This window comes from Fusarium tjaetaba, assembly GCF_013396195.1.
Source record: "Fusarium tjaetaba strain NRRL 66243 chromosome Unknown NRRL66243_c0000021, whole genome shotgun sequence".
NCBI lineage: Eukaryota > Fungi > Ascomycota > Sordariomycetes > Hypocreales > Nectriaceae > Fusarium > Fusarium tjaetaba.
This window is the reverse complement of record NW_023501217.1, coordinates 136,142-157,735: the sequence shown is the minus strand read 5'-3', so window position 1 is coordinate 157,735 and position 21,594 is coordinate 136,142. Positions and strand designations below refer to the sequence as shown.

Here is a 21,594-nt window from a genome sequence, read left to right as displayed (position 1 = left end):
TTACCTTGGATAACCATTTCAAGTCAACCGCCAGAAGTCCCCGTGAATATGTTAGCGACCTTTTTGACCTGGGCTGAAGTGTCTTAGGAGGCCTATTCTTGGCATCACACACGGATCCCTAACAGGGGACCTAATTTAGGCCTATGCGATATGTTAGTGGAAATCGCCGACTTCGATCTCAATGATAAGATACATAGTCAAGGTCTTACCGCAAGTGGTTCAATTGTAGCTTCAAATGCCAAACAATTTCAATAATTCAAGAATCATCAGAGGCTAAACACAAATTACAACTTCGTATCTGCCTCGCGCCTCGCGTAATTGACCGAAACCGGAACATCTATATCAGGTGACGATGAGTCAACTTACAATAACCAAAGCCAAGCCAAGTCCCTATTGGTTTCTTCCTCATAAGGAGGGTCATGCCTTTTGCGAAGCCACAATCTGGAGTCCAGTGATTGGCTAAGTTGCAGTTCTCAACCTTGGCCTCATATTCGCGACTCACTTAGATTTGCGGCACAGTCCATATTTCCCTCCAGGCTGGGCAGTAATACAGGGCAAGATCAAACTGCAATGACATAAATACGAAGGGAGATAACCAATCTCTCAATTGTGTTAGCTAAAGTCACAATACAACTCAACATGTCGTTTTTGGGAAAAGTACCGAAATCTAGCCCCGACTTGGGGATTCACCTCGACAGCGATACATACGTTCCTGGTGACACCATTACTGGGCTTGTATATCGAAAAGCGCATATCGTGAGCCCAGACTCATCACTGACTGTGTCCCTTATCGGAACAGCGAATACAAGTCAACAGGTCAAGGATAGAAAAGGTGATTATACATTTGGGTTAACACTACTTAACCATTGTCAGACCATATTTAAGGGACCTTTGCACATCGAGAACTGTGGTCATAAGGAATGGATATTCAATATACCTGTTCCACTATATACCGACCCAAAAATCAACAATGTCAGACAAGCTTTAAGCTTCATTCCTCCTGATACGACAGACCACGAACTGCCTCCGTCGTATATCCTTGGCGACGGGGGAGAAAAGGAAACATCGGCATGCATCCAGTATTTTATCGAAGCCAAACTCACAGTCGAAGGTCATGGAAAGAGCGAAGTTTTAGAGGCTATATTTCCATTCAAGATCATACAATTGACGCCAGATGCTCCTATCGCCAACTTTGGATCCAGACGAATCCGCTATCCACGAAAAATCTCAAGTCAGAGGCTTGTGTCAGCATCTGAAGACGTGAGGTTGTCTTCGCTACAAAAGATTAGGAAGCACTTCTTTTCATCAGACCCTGACCTAGTATTTGACGTTTTTGTTGACGTCCCAAGGATCATCCAACTTGACAACCCAACGCCTATACCGATCAAGCTTCTCGTGGCACCAAACTGGCAAAAAACAAGTCCTGTAATTCAGAATGTTGCACAAGAGGTCAAACTTACAACCGTACACGTTTGGATAGTCACAGAAACATCACTCAACGGAAGTTTTGGAGGACGAAGAACAGAAGTTGACCTTGGAGTTGTCCAAGCTCTCAACAGACTCAAGACGAACCTTCGAATACCCTTCACACGTCAATGGGAGCCTATCGATGTCGGAGAATTGTCAGGCCTGCGAATAGGTCTAAAAGATACAGGATTTCCGCAAGAATGGAGTTTTGCACAGACGGGGTTTACGCATTCATTTTGTACATATAATATCATGGTTACGCATGCAATTGCATGGTGGATTCAGGGTGAAATTGCGGGAGTCAGGTTTGATGTGGGTGGAGAGGCGGATTTGTTGATACTAAGACCGAGTGATGATCGAGTACGGCCTGAGGTGGTGGAGAGTGAAATTAGTAGGACGGCAGAGGCTGAGATACAACACGATGAATCGTGGATGAGACCACCTGTAGAAGAGGCAGTACCGGCATACAGAAAGATCGACGGTACTTGAGTGTCGATTTATTTGCGGTCTAAGAAATTCTAATTCTATACAAGGTCTACTTCTTGATTTATCTTCCAATTTACAAATCCCTTCTAAGCCAAGCGGACCTCTATGTCAATGTTATAAGAGGTAGAAGCACCCGTACACTGACTCGTGAAATCCACTCCCGGCTGAACAAGCCCCAGTCGTGAAGAGCACGTCCAAAAATCAGCAATCTGATTAGTCCCCCACAAGCACTGAAGGCCCAGGGGGTACGAAGTCGCTGGGATGATCTTGCGGGCCAAAGAGTTGGCCGCATTCGCTGTCGCTTCCTCGGTTGACATGAAGCGTACGTAGTTGTCCGAGTTTCCGTTGACGTTGGAGTAGGCAGCTTTTCCGATCGAACTTGCAGGTCCGTTGACGACTTTAACTTCTCCTGTGCGTTGGTTGAGTGTGAAGGTTAGGTCGGAGTCAACGTCGGCTGTGAAGTCGAGGAAGTATTTTCCTGTGCCGATTTGGTTCTCTAGATGGACGAAACCAACACCGCCGAGGGAGGCGAGGTCAGGATCACCGCTGTCGTGTGCGATGAGGGAAATCGTCTGCAGTGGATCAGCCGCCTCGGTTTTCGTACTGATCTCGGTCTTGGTCTCGGTGGCAATGATGTTATCCTTTACTTCTGTTCCAACAACTTTACTGATCTTCTCAGTGGAATAGGTCTCCTGCACAACCTCTGTCTTGACCGTCTTGGTAGCATAGGCAGTTGCGATAGCAGTCTTGATGGTGGTTCTCCGTGGAATGATAACCTTTGAGATGACTGAAACGATCGTCGTTCGGGGAAGAGTAATGGTTTTGCTGGTTACACCGACACGAGAACATGCGGAGGAGTACTTGACCGAGTTGCTGCACGCGATGCTGGCATAAGAAGGGATGACAGGGGCATTGACTGCTCGCTTCTTGGATGGTGGATTGACATTCTGGGCAGTCGTCGTGATTGTCTTTATAGTCTGCTGAGTAACTGTCTTGGTACCATCCATTTTCACAGTTGTAGTGATATCAACTATAACACTCTGTACAACAGAGTTGGTCCTTGTGGCGGTGACAAGCTGTGTGCTGATTGCTGTAACATACTTCCTGACTGTCGAGATGCTAGTTACAGTCTTTGTTCTATAGATGGTGCTGTTGTGTCATGATTAGCTGCTGTGACACTTTGCAGATAAAGCTTCTTAGTCCTACGCTTTCTTTGGTGTCACGGTGGTATATAGATAAGATTTACAGTCAGCTGTATATATCTTGCTTGAGACTGCAGTAACGGCTATTTTGATAGTCAGTTAATTATTCCACATGTATGAATTATATAATAAGACATACCCCGCAAGCAAGAATCAGAGTTAATAGTGAGGGTCTCAGCACCTGACAAGGCCATGGCCAAAGGCACGAAATACTGTGAGAACCTCATTTTTTCAATACGAGCCCATCCAACTTGCGCAGAGGGAACAGAGGTGAAAACCATCATCGAGACATGGCAGACTGCATAGTAAAATATTTCTATCCCTTGCTGCAATTCCGGTGATATGGTAAATATTGGTATAGATCGGTCGAGACTAACTACACGTACCCTGGCCCTTGTCTGAAGTGGTCACTGCTAACTTCACCTGGCTTCACTAAATAATAATAAACTAAGATTAGATAGGCTAAGGTATTAAAGATGAGCTAGTTGAAAACGCTATTATTTTTTCTGACGACAACACTATCGATTATTATCTTGACGCTATTCGGAGCTAACCCTGCCCTGATAGGTCTGGGCCTTGCATACCCAGCTGTCACGAGCTACCCCATACCTTTCAAACCGAGGCCTCGTTCAGCTGATTTCTTTTCTCATCCCGTGCCCCAAGGATGCTTTCTATCTTATCATTCAGATGCACTCCATCCATGTATCTTACCTCCAAGCTTATTTCCCTCGGTTCCGGAGTTTTAATATAGTCGATGTTATCAATGACGCGTTGATGCATCTCGCCAAAAGTCTCAAATAATTCAGCCATGCTTTTCCTCCTATTCTGATCAACGACCAGCATATCTTGATGTATTATATCGAGCAGATCATGGACGTAGGCGCTGCAACCCCTCTTCCTATGCAAAGAACCGATCCACTGCCAATAGTGTCAGAAAGAGGTTGTAGCAAATTTCTTCTTGGGATACTTACCTTGATGATTTGATCTTTTACCCCAAGCCTGTAGCCCTCTCCAGGGCCGAGCCAGTGAATATCGAAGTATATGTCGGTCTTGACCCCAGTTATATAAGGTGAGACCAGGATGTCTTTGAATCGTTCCCTCAGGTCATTTCCCCCAAGGATCCAACAAGTCATTTCGAGTAATAGACAGCCTAGACTCCAGACATCATATGCCCTGGATATCCGGCCATCACGGATATCGCACTCGGGTGCTCGATATCTGGGCGTGACAGGCAAATCGGCTGCAGGAATAATAGATCTGGTATCTTCCCGGTGAGCATCCGCAATACCTAAATCTGATATCACAAAAACACCACGCCTCTCTTTCCGCGATCTGAACCAAAGAATGTTGGCAGGTTTTATGTCCCCATGTCTGCCGAACATTGTCTCCGTATCCATATGGGCTTTTGTGCCTTCATGGATATGTGCAAGGGCCCCAATGACATTTCGGATTTGTTCCGACAGCCATAGGAGACCTTCGCTGTTGGCAGAAGAGGGATTCACGAGTGGTCCAGGATGGATTTTCCAATAGATGAGAAGATCGTATTCGGCGGCTGGAAAGACGAAGTGAAATCGGCTTTGGAGAGTGTATGTTGCCAAAAGCGTGATGATATTCGGGTGGCTTAGACCACTGAATCGTTTGAGCATTTCCAACTCTTTGCTCGACCTGTCTTTCTCCCGACTGGTGCTTTTCAAAGACTTGACGGCAACGAAGCTAACATAAAAGCCATGCTATGCGGTATGGATATTAGAGTCTCGTAAATTAGCGAGGATTGAAAGCCAAACTCACCGTCTCCAGTAACGGGGTAAACCCATGTGAATTGGGATCAATCTTGTACTTGACGACCTGCCCGCACCCCCCTGACAATGTCTCTTCGTGGACTCCATAGCTGTCTCTGCATAACACCCAAGGCAGCATCTGTGCTTTGGGCATATCATAGTGCTGAGCTTCGTAGTTCTCACTTAGCGCAAAGAACCCCGGCGACATTCGCAGTTGGTTAATGTTGAAATAGTCTCTCTGCATATGAGACCATCCCAGGTTTGCCATGCAGATCTGGGCAGTAAGATGATACTCCGATCCTTGTACCAGAGGAAATCTTTCGTCATGCAAATCTGCATCTATGAAAGCCTGGATATCGCCGGGTCTCTCAACAAGAACCAGTATTGCAAAGACTCGAAGAAAAGGGGGTTTATCGGTGCCCACGATTAGATCGCTGCATGCCTCCGCATCCTCCAGTCCTATCTTGATGGATTGGAGTTGTCGGATGATTGTATCCCGCGTTATCAGCCTTTTCAGGACCGGATACGGCCAGAAGAAGTAGTTCTCTCCGTTAATGTGCGGAACCCTTTCCCTCCAAATCGCGTCACTCAATATCAGTTCGGAGTCTGTCGCGCCTTGTGTAGAAGTCAAGATAGAGCCCATGATTACTCCACTATGAGAGATCGCGTTGGCGCTGATCCGATTGACGGTTGTTGGGATGTGGGGAAATGCGCCGCATGCCAAGAGTTTGTAAGGTCGATAAATACTTTTGGTGACCAGGGGTTAGGCTGTTGTCGAAAAGCTCAGAGACAGAGACAAAGAGACTACGGTGCACTGAAAGGACAAATGCGGGATCTGTCAAGACTCAGTAATGTCAGTCCTATCTCACGTATATATCCAGATAAGCTTGTCACGGCTCCTGTTAGTGCACCTTTATCATGACCGGTGAGTCTCAGTCGGTGACAGGGATGGCTCGGGGGAGACATAAAGGTTCCAACTCGGGATAGTGGGAGATACTCGGGATGTCAATCCAATGTTTTCTGTCCCCCAAGGGCACAGGTCACTTGGAAGCGCGGTTGAGTGCTCGCCACACTAACTCAATCTGTCTGACGTCAACCAAACGTACGATCACAGCAGGTATTGGCTCGGAGTTTACTTGTTTTTACTTGTGTAACCACATTCTATCTCCCATATCCGTGAGGATATATGCCTCACTATCATTCACTCGTTAGGTCGGGTTAGTGATTGGCTGGGCCTTCCGAAGGCTAAATCAATGACCACTGACCGGGTACATGGGCACTGGGTATGTCCGATCACCAATGGGCGGACCGAGGTGCACCACATGACGCCCTGACATCACCCACCATTCAGACCATCCAAGACCCCTGGGACTCATTGGATCGAGAGACATCGGCGAAAATACTCAATTTTAGTGAAGTATATACTTCTTCAGCTGCCTCTTCCCCGCCTGCCATTGATCAACAGCTTTGCCAAACATGTACCCATCGATAAATATATCGCCCACGTATCTATACTCACCCTGCGTCCCCTCAGCCCTCAACAATATCGGCGTCGAACAACCCAACGGCACAACAATTATATCACCCGCAAGCATGAACCCCGATCCCATCGCGAGCCGACGATTCTGTGTAAGACAGAAACACCTCCCCATCATACGATCTCCAAAATGAATCTGTAAAAAGTGCCGTCTCATTTCAGCCTTTCCCTCGGATGGAGTTTTCAAGTAGTAAGCTAGTCTGTCATCGAGTCTGATGTATGGCAGACGGTCGCGGAAGAGGTTCGCAAACACATGGTAGATTTCTGCCTGCCATCGGCCTCGGTCATATTCCGACGGGATCTGGCCAAGGCATATCGTCGCTGCAAAGCATTCTTCCGCCATTTGTATTTCTTGCTCAGTGCGACCCTCGACGGCCTGAAGAAGTAGTGCTCTCCAGTGTAGGAATGCCATGAGATAATCTCCCAAGTTGCAAAGCGTTCCAACAACAACGCCTTTGCTCTGTACAACGTCGATCTCAAGACACGAAATTTCCAGTTTGCTGAGGCGTTCGTCACGGAACCTACAAATAGCTTTGCTAGAACCTGAAGCTGCAAAATTGTATTTGAAGCCCATTGCTGATGTTTGCGGAACGTGTGACCAGTCCGGAACGAACGTTGGAAGGTTGGCGGTGCTGGTATGAACAGGGAAGTGGATAGCTTCGCAGATGATGTCCAGCTTCTCAGTTGTCTTGAGGAGAAAGTCGACAATCTCAGTGTACACATCCTTCACGGAGAGATTGTAGTCCGCGCGGAACTCTTCTCGAATACTGGCTGGTAAGACACCAAGTATTCCGTAAAGCTTATCTCTAGGGTCAGACGCAAGCTTTCTGCGACAAGTTCGCAGCACCTGCAGAAGAGCCTCTTCTCCATCCGACATGTGGAATTTGAGGTCTGGTAGACTAGCTGGCCCTTGGTAAATGAGCGTCTGAACGTAGCTGAACTGGTCAGGTGAAGTTGCTAGTCGCCTCTTGAGCTGGTCTTTGTTATTGAATATGAGTTCCCCACGGCGCTGGCTGAATACTACTGAAGCGCTCTGGTATTTCTTCCACTCAAGGCGCGTCGAGCCACAGTAAACCATTATTCGTTTCGCATTAAAGACTTCTTGAACGACCCATAATCGTCTCCAATATTCTCTCCCAAAGAGTGACACCACCGCCAAAAGGTCACCGTTTTCAGCGCCAGCTGCTAAGATATTGGAGACATTGCTGGAACCAAAGGGTTCACCTGTAGTTGCGATGGTGTCGAGCAAACTAACGGCTCTTATGCTGTCGTTCTCTTCCGGACCGAGCCAGATTGCGACGCTATCCGCATTGGAGTAGATGAACGGCATAAGTTGAACCTGCTGACTCCGCTCATCGCGGTCTTTTTGGTTGATGCACAGAGCATCTGCCCATACCAGCACGGATGAGTGTTTTTTTCGAAGTGCTTGCAGTGCGCCGTGGAGGCTGACAGCTATCGGGATCGAACATCCTTCAATCTCAATTTTTCGGGTATCTCCCGTATCACCCCAAGTGTACGAGATAGCCATATAAGGAGGAGGCTGTTCCAGCGAAACATGGATAATCTCGCACTTGATCATCGTCTTCCTCTCCGGCAGTATTCTAACAAGTCTGATGGATGCATCTTCAATTGGTCTGTACTGATAAGACAGCTCGCTAAACGAAGATGCAGCCTGTTGGTTCTGGAGTAGCTTGGGGCTCGGGCTAAGGGCTGCTTTTGGGGTAGGTGGAGATAGCGGTGGTATGACATTGTAATCGTAGGGATATGGCATAAATTGATTATTGTAGCTTGCCTCTGGAATTACGCCATAGAGCTGATTTGGCGGACGCGGTGGAGGGACGTCATATGGGCGACCTTCGCCTCTGCCTACCCGTGGATCTGACCTAATCCTGATGGGCGGCGGGGAAGGGACCCTTGCTTCTGCTGACACCGCCGGGTAGGCCATGGGATGATGTTTGAGATACCAAGAATTATAGAGTAGGGGCTAGGCCAGAATCTGGATGGCCTTGTGTCAAAGTTTAGTTGTTTGAAGCTGGCAAGTTGAGTGATTTCAGCTGAACTCGTGGTTGTGAGCCTTGGAGTCAACCTGTGGCTTGGAACAGCTGCACCCTATCAGATGGCCTGAAAACGTCTTCGGCCTAAACAAGGATAGCGTCAGGTCAGATCAGATTATCTTCAAATAGCGAGAGGAGAAAATGCCAGAGGCATCTTATTAATTGTCTCGATAACTTTTAGCCTTCTTACATCTCGGGCTGATATAGAAAACTATCCACATCGAGCTGTTCTGCCAGATCTAGCAACTCTCCCGGCGTCAACCCTGCCATGGCATTAGCCGCAAAGAGGTCCCATCCTGTCTCATCCGAGACATGTTCGTGTAACTCTGGTTCCCTAGTCTCCTCTTCGTGGACGTTGACATGATCTTCTGCCTGGTTTGGTGCTTCCGGTGTTGCGATATTACTAGTCGGCGTCAAAGCAGATAACTTTTGCTCCAACTGTTCGAGTTCTACTTTACGCAAAGGGGCAATCAGACTACCTTTCGAAATCAGAGTGTCAAAAACGTAGCGAGCATCATCACGCCATGAATCATCTGAAAGAAGAGATGGGCAGATTATAGGGATGAGATGGAGGAGAAACGCTGACGATGAGGCATACTCAATCTGGAAAGGCAAAAATGCCTCTGGGACACAAGGTCAGCTCCATAACTAACCTTCAAAGTGACCGTACTTACCAATTAGATCCTCATCTGCCAAGGCACGAAGCGTCTTCAAAATTGCCTGCGCTGAGCTAACGCATGACTGTATAAGCGATGCAACCGGCGGAGACAGCGATAAACCGTGGGTCATGAGTTGTGTCTTTGACTGCTCGATGTGCATATGCAAAGCGCACATTATCTGCGGCCTCGTTGTGAGAACGACGCACTGAAAGCAAGTCAGTTCAAGAACTTCAAGCTTGGCGCTGCGCTCTAAATCTTACGTGGTGATATTGGAGCAGAAGTCTCGTTGCAATTCGTGACGCTTTACTGATTGAGTCTCGGAAATGGTTGTTGATGATGTTGTTCAGATCACGATTTAGTTCAGCCAAGTTTCGTAGGATAGACTGCGTATTGCTAAAGAGGGTGCCATCGTAATCTTTCCCAACGCCGTATACCGCTTCAAAAATGTTAGCAGCCATTTCGTGTTGGATTTTGTCGCTATGGCACTGACTTCCTAGTAGTCTGGCTATTAAACGAGCAAGCTGAACATGAAGGGTCAGACTGAGTGAGCTCAACGAGCTGTCCGCCTGAGAGGGTAGCTTATTGGTGATATCCTCGTCTCGTATGGCACTCGTTGCGCCAATCAATGCAGCAAACTCTTGGTCTAGCATATAAACCACCCAGAATATTATGTGGCATCGCTTGGAGTGTTGCGCCCCGACAGCTTCTTCCGGCATATGTCTGTGAAACCCGGAAAGAACACATATACGGAGAGCTTGTCCGATGTGTTGATATGCTGCCACTCTCATGTCAATGGACTGAAAGTAGATAGCTGCTAGGGTTAGTGCTTGTGCAGAAAGAACAGGATCAAGAGCAATGCCGGCCAACTCTGGCATTAGAGGCATCGCTCTAGCAGCGTATTGATATCCCTGTGGACTCCCATCAGTACTCTTCCCACCCAAAAAAGCTTTACCGAAAGCGATCATGAGTAAATACTGCGCATACCACAGCTTACACGATGCCGCTTTCGCAGAAGCATCTTGATAAAGCTCTTTAAAATGCAGAAGAAACTCAGCCTCGTCTATCAAACTCGCCAAAGGACCAAGATAAAACCTCGCAGTTTGAATGAGGAAGTATGCATAGTCCGACGGCGGTAAGTTGGAGATATCCGGTGGCTCATCTGGCATAAGAGGTCTCCACTGTAGTCGGAAGGCTACTCCGTCAAGATGCCAGGGTAAAGGCTCGTTGTTTGTTTCGGGGAGATGTTTGCCTACTAGGGCTAGAACTCTTCTGCAGAAGGCCCATGATGATGCAGGACCCATGTACCCTGTGGAGATCTGTTAGCATATGCCGATGATTGACGAAGGGGACTTACAGTATCTACCCATAGCTTGGCCGAAGACGTAGTCATTGTCGACGAGGGGGTTTTGTCGGAAGGCCGGTTCGAGGACGTCATTAGTTGATAGAGAGGCAGCCTCGTTTGTTTCGTCGTTCTCGTCATGATCTTGGGGTGTTCCAAGAGTAAGGTCTTCAGTTACCACGTTAGCCAGGATGACAGGTTGTTGGCTGGTAACTCACCTCCATCCGCAGCCATGGATGCGTCTCGTGTGACTACACCGGAAATACCATAGTCAGAGACAGAAGAGTGCCTTGGACGTGGCCTACTTCCATTACCAAACGATCCTGGCGATGGAAGTCCATCTTGTCGTCTCTCCAAGGCACGGAGGTAGCTATCCCAAGAATTAGCCACAGCAAGACTGAAAAGGTCATGAGACTCACCTCTCAGGCACCGATACCTTCTTCTCCTCCGCCTCGTAAATGCATCTCTCGTTCTTCCGTCCACATCTCAAACACGGCTGCGTCCCCGAACACTTGACCTTCATAGACCGACATCGCTTACACCTACCCAGCAACCACGACGATCAGCAATCGGCTTCCAGCGGGCCAGAAAAGAACTTACGCTTTAGCACATTTCTTAATGATCCGAAATTGAGCATTCTGTGTAGCAGGCATCGTTGCGCAATTGACAATGGCTGTTGAGGAGAGAGGTCGGGGTGCTGTTCCGACTTAAGTCTTTTAGCTGGAATATCATTCCGGCGCGGTCTTTGCCTAGCGTTCGTGGGAAAAGCTTATCAGCGGCTTTGGAATTGCGTTATCGGCTGCGGAGTGAAAGTGGTCGGAATGAGATCCCGATAGTGGAAGCTTATCACGCGGGGATTGTGAGTGTCCTATATCGGTATAACAATCCCGACTTTTCCACTTGAGATTTACGTTGGTGTAAGTTGAATGCCGAGTTCAGTGCTTCTGGAAGACATCCCTGTTTCTAGAATTGGTCAATGCTTTGATGTCAGAACTGTCATAATGACCAGGGTTTTGACTACGTTTCGCTCCGCAATTGCATCAAGGTCAGTCAGAAAGACATGTCGGAGTCGGCCATATTGTTCAGAGGCACAGTTTCTGACCCTCCAATTTAGACCACCAACGTTGCATGCACGCAGTTGCCTGATAACAAACACATCACACTCAACAATGCGACTGATTTCGTCAGCGGCAGCTGCAGCTAAACCTGCATTCTCAGCAGTCCAACCAATCACCAATTTTGAAGACACGATAGCCAACAGACCAGAGTTTGATCACTCCAACAAATCCATCGAGATAACAAAGTCCCCAGACCCATCCTGGTCTTATGGGGATGGTGTGCGCAGTGGTCAATCCCCCACTGACAAGATCCACCGAGAGATCGACCCGTATTCGCCTGACAGATCCGTCGGGCAGAACTACCGACTTTTAATTTCTGGTATTGCTCCTCGGCCTGTTGGTTTCATTAGTACTGTTTCCGGCGATGGCGCAGTAAAGAACTTGGCGCCTTTTAGCTATTTTCAAGTCGTTGACCATGACCCGCCCATGTTCATCGTTAGCTTCTCATCTCGCTTTGGGTCGGCTAAGGATACGTATCAGAATCTGAAGGATACAGGAGAATGTGTTATCAATACCGTTTCGGAGAATATGATAGAGGCAGTCAATGCTTCATCCATTGATGCACCATATGGAGTGTCGGAATGGGACATCACTGGCCTAACTGAAGCTCCAACAACGACTGTCAAGCCATCCCGCGTTAAAGAGTCGGTGCTATCCATCGAAGGGCAAGTCGTGGATATCAAAGAGTTCGAGAGCCATAAACCAGGAATGAGTAACTACGGTATAGTTCTCATCAAGGCGACACGGTTTTGGGTGCAAGAGGATGCTGCCAATGAGGATTTTAGTCACATTGACCTTGACAAGCTGCGGCCGATCGGTCAACTGGGTGGCATGTCGTACGGGCGGATATCTTCGACTTTCGAGCTTCCGAGAACAAGGTGGGTCGATGAGCAGCCTAAGAGTGGACTGTTGACCAAGTTGGAGAGCAAAATGGCTTCATAGCACAGCGTACCTATCTTTCCCATGTTATTGTAGAGCTTCCTCTGAGATAGATCAACATTATTTCATATTCAATCTTAGGTCTGATCAATTTCTATCTATTCTCTATCCCAGTATCCTACGTCGGAGCTCCTGTCTCATCGCCAGCGCCATATGCTGCGTCCTCTCCACCGCACCACGATTCTCCACCGCTCGTCGGTACAAATAATTGATACACTCCTGCACCGAGCCCCAAGGTAAACACTTGTAAATCTTTGGTGTCTCGGAAGTGACTCTGTTTTCCTTCACAGCCTTCTCGTAATCCTGCAGCAGCTTGCAACTCAACTCATCAGCCATACCCATGATCTGTGCACACTTCATAGGAACTGTGGGAAGCCCAGCTTCAAGGCGCTTTCTGTGTGTCCTAAGAGCCTTTTGCGCACTCTCAGCGTTATGTGTTGCCAGAACGAGTGCCGCGTCTGGGAAGCTGAGGTTGGCAGCTCCATCGGGCATCCTTCGTGAAATTAGCATGTCTGCAATATCGTTATATGAATTGTCCGTATCCTCTTTTGTATCGTGAATGAGGGATCGGATCTCATTCTCGATATATGCGCCGCGAACTAGCTTGATGCCAACTGTCCAGCCCTCTTGGGCTGCTAGTTGGATGTGCCTTTTGGCATTTTCTCTAGCGCCTTTGAGATAAGCTTGAATAGTGTTGTAAACCAGAGCATTACCGTCTCGGTTGTGTTCGCGCATGAGGGTGATGGTCCAGTCGTCGAGCGTAGGCTGCATAGCTTGTTGTTCTGCGTCGATCCAGAGTTGACATCCGCGCTTTCGAGTCTCGATACAGATTTCGTTGAGGGCTTTGTGGAGGTGACTATTCATCGGTTTTCCAGCCTGTAAAGCGTCTACTGCGATGGGTCCGGCCCCTGTCACCCTGAGCTATGTAAGTTACTAGTCATTTGGGCTGAAGTTGGGTACTTACTTGACAGCTAGAAGATCACCGGCCTCAATCATATTAAGAGTATCAATGTTGCCCTTCTTCCATTCTTCAATCATATCGTAGCACTCTTTTGGATAATCCTCAACGCCAGTCGTCGGGAGCTTCACGTTGGGATCCAAGACGACGTCTTTCGAATATCCAAGGATGATGCCATGGAAGCCAAGCTTCTTGATGTACTTAACGGTATTTGACACCTCGGGAATACTGTTCCCAGCGCAAAAGTGGTCATAGATAGTCCATTGAAGAACACGACTCAGCACCGGGTTCTTATCGGGATTCAGGATGGGTGAGTTGGACTGTGTGATAAGCGCCATGAATGCAAGTGACGGCAGCAGTAGCCACTTATTCGCCATTACTGTTGTTAAGGCAACTGAACGCAGGAGCACTCCCATAGGTATCTTGGAGAGAGGTGATGGTTCCTCCACCAGAGGTGCCTGAGGAGGCTTTAGAGAGGTTCTCAGCGCCGCATTGGTAACCGTTCTAATTTGTGGCTGGATGTGAAGGCGGGATAGAGGCAATAAACCCCTTTGATGATGAATAGCGGTTCTGAAAAGCATATTGAATTAGGTATATTTCGTGTCCCAAGGATTTTGAGTAGCTCCTAGCTTGTCAGAAGATGGCCATGGCTTTCATATATTCTCACGGAAGCGCCATCGTCACCATCTATCACTCCCCCACCACCCATCCCTTCCAAACAATCTGACTGCAGTCTACAATCAGCGAATGAGAAATATCGGAACGGCTCGCCGACACTTCTATTACTATCTTGTAACCTTGAGAGCAACCCCGGCATGATCCAACAGATTATCCGTGTCACAAAATGCGTGGCGTTATGCGGAGGAGGTCACGAGGATGCGATGAGCTACTCATGCAGATCTCGCTGATAAGTGCCAATAGTTCCAGAAGGTGGAGAATCGATTACGAGCTATTCGTCTGCATATGCAGGTGTTGCCTGACTTGTCAGTTGGAGTGTCGGAGCAAGATATGTAGTCGGGACGGCATCCCGACTTCTCTTGGCCTACTCTGTGCCTCTTGACTTATAAAGCGATTGATTTTGAGATAGGAGACAGATTCTTCCCGCACACTACTACAGTGTCTCTTGCTCACTGTGACTTCAGTTGCCAATCATGTTCAGATCTCTTGGCTCTCAGCATCGGCCTCTGGCTCGACTTGGTGCTTTTCACCAGCACAAGCCCAAAGCTCTGTTAGCCAGCCGACAACTAAGTCTATGGAACCCACCAAAATTTGAGAATGAAAAAATGGTAAGCCGGCTTAGACGTTCAGTCGATCGTACTAACATGATATCGTAGTTCGACTATGCCAAGGGCTCTCCTGAACGAGCCCAACTAACAGAAAGCATCAAGAAGCTCAAAAGCTCGTTCCCTGTCAAGATTCCTATTCAAATCAGCGGCTCAGAGGTAAGTCGCTATGTCCGCAAGAGTAACTCTTTTCCTAACAGCATCATCAGATTACCAGCACTCAAACTCTCAAACAGCAAAACCCGTCAAACCACAAAGAAGTCGTGGCAGAATACGCAACCGCCACGCCTGAGCATGTCAACGCAGCTATAGATGCCGCTCTCAAGGCCAAGCCCGCTTGGGAAGTTCTGCCCTTTGAAGATCGTGCTGCCATTTTCCTTCGTGCAGCTGAGTTGGTAACTGGTAAATATCGCTCTGATATCGTCGCTGCTACCATGCTAGGAATGGGCAAGAATATCTGGCAGGCTGAGATTGATGCTCCAGCTGAGACAGCAGACTTCTTCCGTCATTACATAGATGAGGCATGGAAGCTATATGCTCAGCAGCCCAAGGTTCAGACGCCTGGTGTATGGAATAAGATGGAGTATAGACCATTGGAGGGATTCGTATATGCAGTGTCACCTTTCAACTTTACTGCTCTTGGTGCCACGCTCGTCGGACCAGCTGCGTTACTCGGGAACGTCGTGGTTTGGAAGCCTTCTGACTCAGCTATACATGCAAGTTGGCTTCTGTATCAGATCCTTCTTGAAGCTGGTCTTCCAAAGGATGTAATTCAGTTCTTGCCAGGCGACCCCAACGAGGTCACTGATGCGGTCCTGAAGAGACCTGAATTCGGCGCTCTAACCTTCATCGGCTCTACCAAGGTCTTCAAGAGACTGCAGAAGAAGATCGGTAACGGTATTGGGGATGAGATATACAACTCGTATCCCCGCGTTGTTGGAGAGACTGGCGGCAAGAACTGGGGTATTGTGCACCCAACTGCAGATGTCAAGAGTGCTGCTCTCAACACGGTTCGCGCAGCCTTTGAGTACCAGGGACAGAAGTGCTCGGCCAACTCTCGAGTCTACGTCACCGAGTCAGTATGGCCTGAGTTCAAGAAGCATCTCCAGGAACAGGTATCTGCTCTGAAGGTTGGAGATGTCGAGAACTACGAAAACTTCATCAACCCGGTTATTCATGAAGCTTCGTTTGATAAGCTTAGCAAGATTATTGAAGATGCCAAGAGTGACAAGGATCTGGAGCTTGTCGTTGGCGGCAAGGCGTCTAAGGACAAGGGATACTACGTCTACCCAACTGTCTACCAGACTACCAACCCTCGTCACGAAATCATGACACAAGAACTGTTCGGTCCCATCCTCGGCATCTACGTCTTTCCAGATAATGAGTGGGAGGAAACCCTAAAGCTCCTTGACACAACTTCGAGGTATGCCCTGACAGGCAGCATCTTTGCCAAAGACCCCTACGTACTACGCCATGCTCAGAACGCTTTGAAGCACGCTGCTGGCATGCTTTATCTTAACACAAAGTGCACCGGTGCAGTGGTGGCTCAGCAACCGTTTGGTGGTTCTCGTGATTCGGGTACTAATGATAAGACTGGTACTATGGCCCATTTGCAGAGGTTTGTGAGCACGAGGACGATCAAGGAGGAGTTTGTGCCGTTGGAGAAAGTTCTATACCCTTCCAATGAATAATTCTCTGTTAGCCATCATAGAAGAGCGCTGATGCTCTAGCTTAAAATAAAAGTCTCCAGTTTCACTCCCCGACTCTTAAGAGCTTCTGGCTCTAACCTTGGATCAGAGTCCACGATTCTACCATCATCCATATTCCGGAAGAAATCATACACTTCCGGGTCATCGCCCGTAAGGTCTCGCCCTAACTCCTCCACTGAAACGCGCTGCCATCCTACCAGAGGTTCCAGCCTTGGATCTTCTGCTGTAAACTCTCCTGTTTCGGGGTTATGATAGCGGGCGTAAGACCGTTGTTCGGCAACGGGATCATAGAATAGCTGGGCTTGCCATGGGGACGGAAGTGGGCCTAGCAGGCCTTGTGTAGCTTCTAGATCCCATACGAAGCAGTCACTCAGAAACTTCCAGGTGTTATCTTCACATGGTCGTAGTAGTACTGGAAAGTCACAGCCTAGAACGACGCATATCACATCCCCTGATGTTATCAGCATGAATTCTGAATATCATAGTTTCCTACATACCTGGCTTTGCGAAAGTACAGGCTAACCCAATACTACCTTTCTCAGTTGTGACCATTGCTCTACCTTTAGAACGTGTCCAGATGACGTATTCCATCATGTCTCCGCGAGTTAGCTTTGACACCGGTGTCGTAGCTGTCGAGAGAAATTCATTTTTGAACCTTCCCTTGACATGATCAAGGGAAAATCCTTCGGCAGGACGTCGTTCAATTCTTCCGTCTTGGATAAAAGTAACCGCAAAAGCATCCAAATAGGTGCCCCCACCAGGATACGGGTCTGTGAGAGAACATTCAGGTTCCCAGGATCGTATACAGCCAATTGCTGTCTCACCATCGTCCCAATGATCAAAGGTCTGTTCAGAAACAGACTTCACAGTGTCGAATCGTATGCCAACTACCTTTAGTAAGTTGGGCGCTTGGTATTCATAGTGTAAAGCAGAACAACCCGAGGCATAGTGGTGTGATACTCTCCGGCCATACGGATCTGCCTCAGAAAGATCAGGAACCCAAGAGGGGGCAGTATCCTCATCCGGGTCTCGGGGTCGGCCACGCAGCTCCCAGCGGTTAAGAGCCTTGGTACTAGCCAAAAAGCAGGACTTGTATAGCTCGCCAACAGGCTGCTCATAGTCTGGCTTGATCTGACCCGCAAACCTCGGAGGAAGAATAGCCAGTAATCCATATATCTTGTCGTGAGAGTCTGAACACAGCCGGCCTTGATATGCGTCCAGAGTATGTTCCAGTGTTGCTCCAATCGGGTTTTTCGCTACGCTTCTCATGACACTGATAGAAATTCGGGCCATGGGCATTTCGTTTTTATGCAGAAGGCATGCAACTGCACGACGGAATAAAGACCATGATATAATGGCGTCGCCACTCTGGACTATGGAATCGCGATTCGCCATGATAGCCTCCTGAACGGTCCAAAGACGGTGGAACCAGGATCGATCACCGAGCTTTTTCATAGCTGACCACACCTCGTCGGAAAAGGAAACTGGTACAGCGCTCTGCCACCAATCGAAATCGGTTGTGTCCGGTGATGACATTATCAAACCGTTTGTTGTCTTCTCAATCTGCGCTCCAATATGAGCCAGCTCAGATAAGAGCAGCCTTATGTCGTGCTTTTCAGGGCCGATCCAGATGATAACTCGACTGCAGTCCTGATAGATACTTGACATCCGAAGAACTTGAGTGGCCCGTTCGACATCGTCGCTTTGGTTGATGCAGATAGCATCCACCCACAGCACGCGCTCCTTATCTTGGTCTCTCAAGTGTCTGAGTGCCCTAGCTAGATTCTTCCCAAGCTTGATGTTTCCCAGGCACTCACCTGTCTCTCCTTCGATGGTAGCTACCACAGAGTCACGTTGCCGGCCCCAGACATAAGATAGAGCTTCGAAGGCGGGTTGTGCGGGATTTAGAGGTGGGAGCTCGTACAGTGCTGGGTCTATGGTTGGGTCTGGGTGCTGCCAAGTATGAATCTTCCCACTTCCTTCATCACTCTCGTTGCTTTCATCACTTTCCTCAGATTCCTCACTTGATGCGTCGTCCGACTCGCCCATGAAGACGAATCTGCCTTCGACGGTTTCAACGACTTCCCATCCCGAAGGCAGCGTTCTTTGCAGTTGTTTCCAGGATAGGCGCTGTGACCTGGGTTGCTCTGGTTTCCTCAAAAGTTCATGTGAGATTCGAAGTCGAATATCTTCGTCAGGATTGCCAGGCAGTAGATGAATTAGCCTAATATGGAGTGGAGACTCGAGTGCCCGGTATTTGTAAAGCTGGCCTCGATCAGCCTCGGATTGTGGTCTAGTCATTTCTATCTTCGGGTTGCCATACGTATGATACAGTGCCTATTTGTGCAAGCGGAAAAGAAAGGAAATAATGCTGTGAAGGTGAGAAAATAAGCCCAAGCCTAGCTGCGGCTGAGAGATGAGCGGTTACACCACCAATCAGAGACACAGTTGTCTACAGGCAGTCCCCGCTGCGCCATCGAGTCTTATATACATTTTAAACATGATTTCCAACCTCTCCCAATATTTCCTCCAACATTCTTTGGGCCCACCCAAGGTCCGGAGCTTCACCTGACCACCGATTCACTGTCCATCGCGCAATTTCCAACGCCTCTTTCCAGCCTGAAGGGAGCGGTATGCGACCACTCTTAGCCGCAGCCAGCAATATCAAAGCTTTAGTGACACAAGAACGTGCAATATACCACGTCCCATGATGCCTGTTGTGCCCATAAGTTCGGAAGAGGTGCTCTACACACAACTCCAGACACCTTTGTGCAAGTGGAACAGCTCGACAGTAGTACTCATCTTCTGGTGATTGGTGAAGTATGTAGAAGAGAAATGGGCGGTGAATCCATTCTCGACAGGATAGTTCACGGTTCTTCAAAAATTGTGCCAATTCATTGTTGGCGTGGACTGCGTTCTTGGGATCAATCTGAGGGGGAATATGTGAATACCTAGCAAATATTAGTGTCATATCCACGGTCAAACAAATGACTTACCATAGATCTATCTGTCCGTTGAACTCTCTGCAGTGCTCCATAGCTTCAGAGATATTATCACTCCAACCTTGCTCTCCGTTGCGGGCCATCACAGCCATGGCTTGGTTTATCATTCTCCTGTAAGAGATTTCTGCCAAGTAGTAGAACCAGCTCTTCTCTTCTTCAGGAACAATATCTTCGTCAAAGTTGTCACTCCGATCATAGGCCGACGGAGAGGTCAGTTCTGTTGGTGGAGAAGGGAACATGTCTGGATAGTCGCACTGCGCGATACCGCTTGGTGGCAACGGTATTTCGTACCGTAATTCACTGTGACAAGCTTGTTAATCTAGGCTATCTAAAGACAAAGGTCGGCTTCATTCACTTACTATTCCGTTTTGACACAAGACCAATACAGTCTCTGTTCAAGTCGGCGAGTTTCCTGTGTGGTTGCCTGGCTCGACTTCTTCTGACTGCGAGTCCACAGAACGTTTCGCAAATCGACGCACGCCCGATTGAAGTGAAACCAAGCTTGCAGTGGGTGAAGGCAGTACATCTCGTATATACCACAGAGGAACAAGCACTGTATATATAAGAGTGATGGCTGGAGTAGTCCTAGCCTTTTCTTTGCTGCCAGGTAGTATGATGCAGCGGTATCCGGGTCCACAAACGTGGTTGTCGATGAGCGAGTAGAGGCAGGAGAGCCGTCAACATCTGCCTCCGTATGAAATGGCACCGACAAACATGCTATGGCGCAAGATATTAACTTGAAAAAATCAGTATGATTCATCGAAGCGAGTTGAGTAAGTACTTACAACGAGACAAGACGCGCCATCCCATCTTGGTCCATTCTCAGCTGCTTCTCTGACCTTCTTCTTATAATCCTTGACATCCAGAATTGGATTCTTCACATGCACGTATGCAAGAAACCGTTTTGAGAGAGGAATGAAATCCTCCTCTTGAACACCTCTCCCAGCCGAGACGCCCCGGGCATCACTAGACCTTGCTTCTATGTCCTCATCTAGCTCCAGAACGAAGGAGTGGACTTCAGGCACTAGGCCTTGAAATATAGGCCACCGCATGATGCTCTCACAGTTGTTAGATTCTGAAGGAAAGTCGGGGCGGTCGAGGGCCTGAAGTACGTCATCTTCGGGAACAAGAGTAGTCAAGTCTCTCGATGCGTGTATTGGAGCAACACGCAATGGCTGCGTGATACTAGCATGCCCTGCTGATAAATTAGATGCTCCATGCGGCGAGTCGTAGGACCCTGAATCATTTACTAGTACTGCTAGAGGTCGAGACTCGAGAAGAGACACAACATGGTTAAGTCGATCCAGGATGGTCAAACTCGCAGGGTCGTAACTATCCAATACATCAGTCAGAGTACAATTACCATGAGTCTGCCACTAACCTTGAGTAATCACTATCAGGCCCAGAGCCAGGATAGACACACTGAGCACCGCTCCTAGAGCAGAACCCACAGACTGGGCGAACATTGTCGCACTTAGTCTTCCTCAGTCTGCAAGATTGGCAAGCTGTCACGGCCCGTTTGCGATAATACATGGCTGCTGTGCGCTGTCGCTTATTGCCCTGTCCCTGATGAGCCGACAAACTGGTACCGCCCTGGCTGAACATTGTGGAGTGAGGAATTGGAAAGGATCTTGCATGAGGTGATGGAATGTCGGGGAGTAGCGGAGATCTTAAGTTTGTGGTGGTTGACTTTAGTGCAGCTTTAGTCTCGCGGAGTAGCGGACACTAAGTTCAATTTGTGTTAGCTGGTGTTTGGCTGTGGGAAATACGATACCCTACATCCCTCTACACTATCTTGCAGACCCTCAAGGAGCAAGAAAACGTAGGACCTTGATAGAATTTAGTAAAGGAATCCTAAACTTATACTGAGTTACATAAGTCTCCCTATTATCTAGGATTAGGATTAAGGTCATGAGTTTTTTTTTGTCCTAGCGGACTATTTACTGCATGTTGGAAGTCCTTCGTTTAGTTCTCATGCAATGAGCATTATCAACGTTGAACCGTCTAATCAGCGGTTCATGCTTATCATATTTTTACCGAGAAATCTTATCTCTACCGATCCG

General features: G+C 48.1%; 6 protein-coding genes across 6 annotated transcripts; 3 read left to right on the top strand and 3 right to left on the bottom strand.

Moving 5' to 3' along the window:
* Nucleotides 1-639: 639 nt before the first annotated feature.
* FTJAE_923 (uncharacterized protein) lies at nucleotides 640-1,956 on the top strand (the record flags this gene model as incomplete). The annotated part of the gene is made up of 2 exons (XM_037356129.1): nucleotides 640-816; nucleotides 874-1,956. The coding sequence occupies 2 exons, from the start codon at nucleotides 640-642 to the stop codon at nucleotides 1,954-1,956; spliced, it is 1,260 nt and encodes a 419-aa protein (XP_037211953.1).
* An 83-nt stretch (nucleotides 1,957-2,039) lies between these two features.
* Nucleotides 2,040-11,175, bottom strand: FTJAE_922 (heterokaryon incompatibility het-6; the record flags this gene model as incomplete). The annotated part of the gene is made up of 13 exons (XM_037356118.1): nucleotides 2,040-3,061; nucleotides 3,295-3,367; nucleotides 4,127-4,885; nucleotides 4,944-5,586; nucleotides 5,681-5,768; nucleotides 6,591-8,332; nucleotides 8,715-9,147; nucleotides 9,199-9,388; nucleotides 9,444-9,619; nucleotides 9,674-10,489; nucleotides 10,538-10,690; nucleotides 10,741-10,919; nucleotides 11,123-11,175. 13 exons carry the CDS (start codon nucleotides 11,173-11,175, stop codon nucleotides 2,040-2,042), a joined length of 6,327 nt encoding a protein of 2,108 aa, XP_037211952.1.
* A 516-nt stretch (nucleotides 11,176-11,691) lies between these two features.
* Nucleotides 11,692-12,582, top strand: FTJAE_921 (uncharacterized protein; the record flags this gene model as incomplete). The annotated part of the gene is made up of 1 exon (XM_037356107.1): nucleotides 11,692-12,582. The coding sequence occupies one exon, from the start codon at nucleotides 11,692-11,694 to the stop codon at nucleotides 12,580-12,582; it is 891 nt and encodes a 296-aa protein (XP_037211951.1).
* Nucleotides 12,583-12,684: 102 nt separating this feature from the next.
* FTJAE_920 (aspartate aminotransferase cytoplasmic) lies at nucleotides 12,685-14,118 on the bottom strand (the record flags this gene model as incomplete). The annotated part of the gene is made up of 2 exons (XM_037356096.1): nucleotides 12,685-13,495; nucleotides 13,544-14,118. The coding sequence occupies 2 exons, from the start codon at nucleotides 14,116-14,118 to the stop codon at nucleotides 12,685-12,687; spliced, it is 1,386 nt and encodes a 461-aa protein (XP_037211950.1).
* Nucleotides 14,119-14,688: 570 nt separating this feature from the next.
* FTJAE_919 (1-pyrroline-5-carboxylate dehydrogenase) lies at nucleotides 14,689-16,511 on the top strand (the record flags this gene model as incomplete). Its single annotated transcript, XM_037356084.1, has 3 exons — nucleotides 14,689-14,823; nucleotides 14,872-14,979; nucleotides 15,021-16,511. 3 exons carry the CDS (start codon nucleotides 14,689-14,691, stop codon nucleotides 16,509-16,511), a joined length of 1,734 nt encoding a protein of 577 aa, XP_037211949.1.
* Nucleotides 16,512-16,518: 7 nt separating this feature from the next.
* Nucleotides 16,519-21,136, bottom strand: FTJAE_918 (heterokaryon incompatibility protein; the record flags this gene model as incomplete). The annotated part of the gene is made up of 8 exons (XM_037356073.1): nucleotides 16,519-16,546; nucleotides 16,608-16,920; nucleotides 17,027-18,822; nucleotides 19,283-19,480; nucleotides 19,526-19,831; nucleotides 19,891-20,267; nucleotides 20,317-20,863; nucleotides 20,913-21,136. 8 exons carry the CDS (start codon nucleotides 21,134-21,136, stop codon nucleotides 16,519-16,521), a joined length of 3,789 nt encoding a protein of 1,262 aa, XP_037211948.1.
* Between the last annotated feature and the right edge of the window lie 458 nt (nucleotides 21,137-21,594).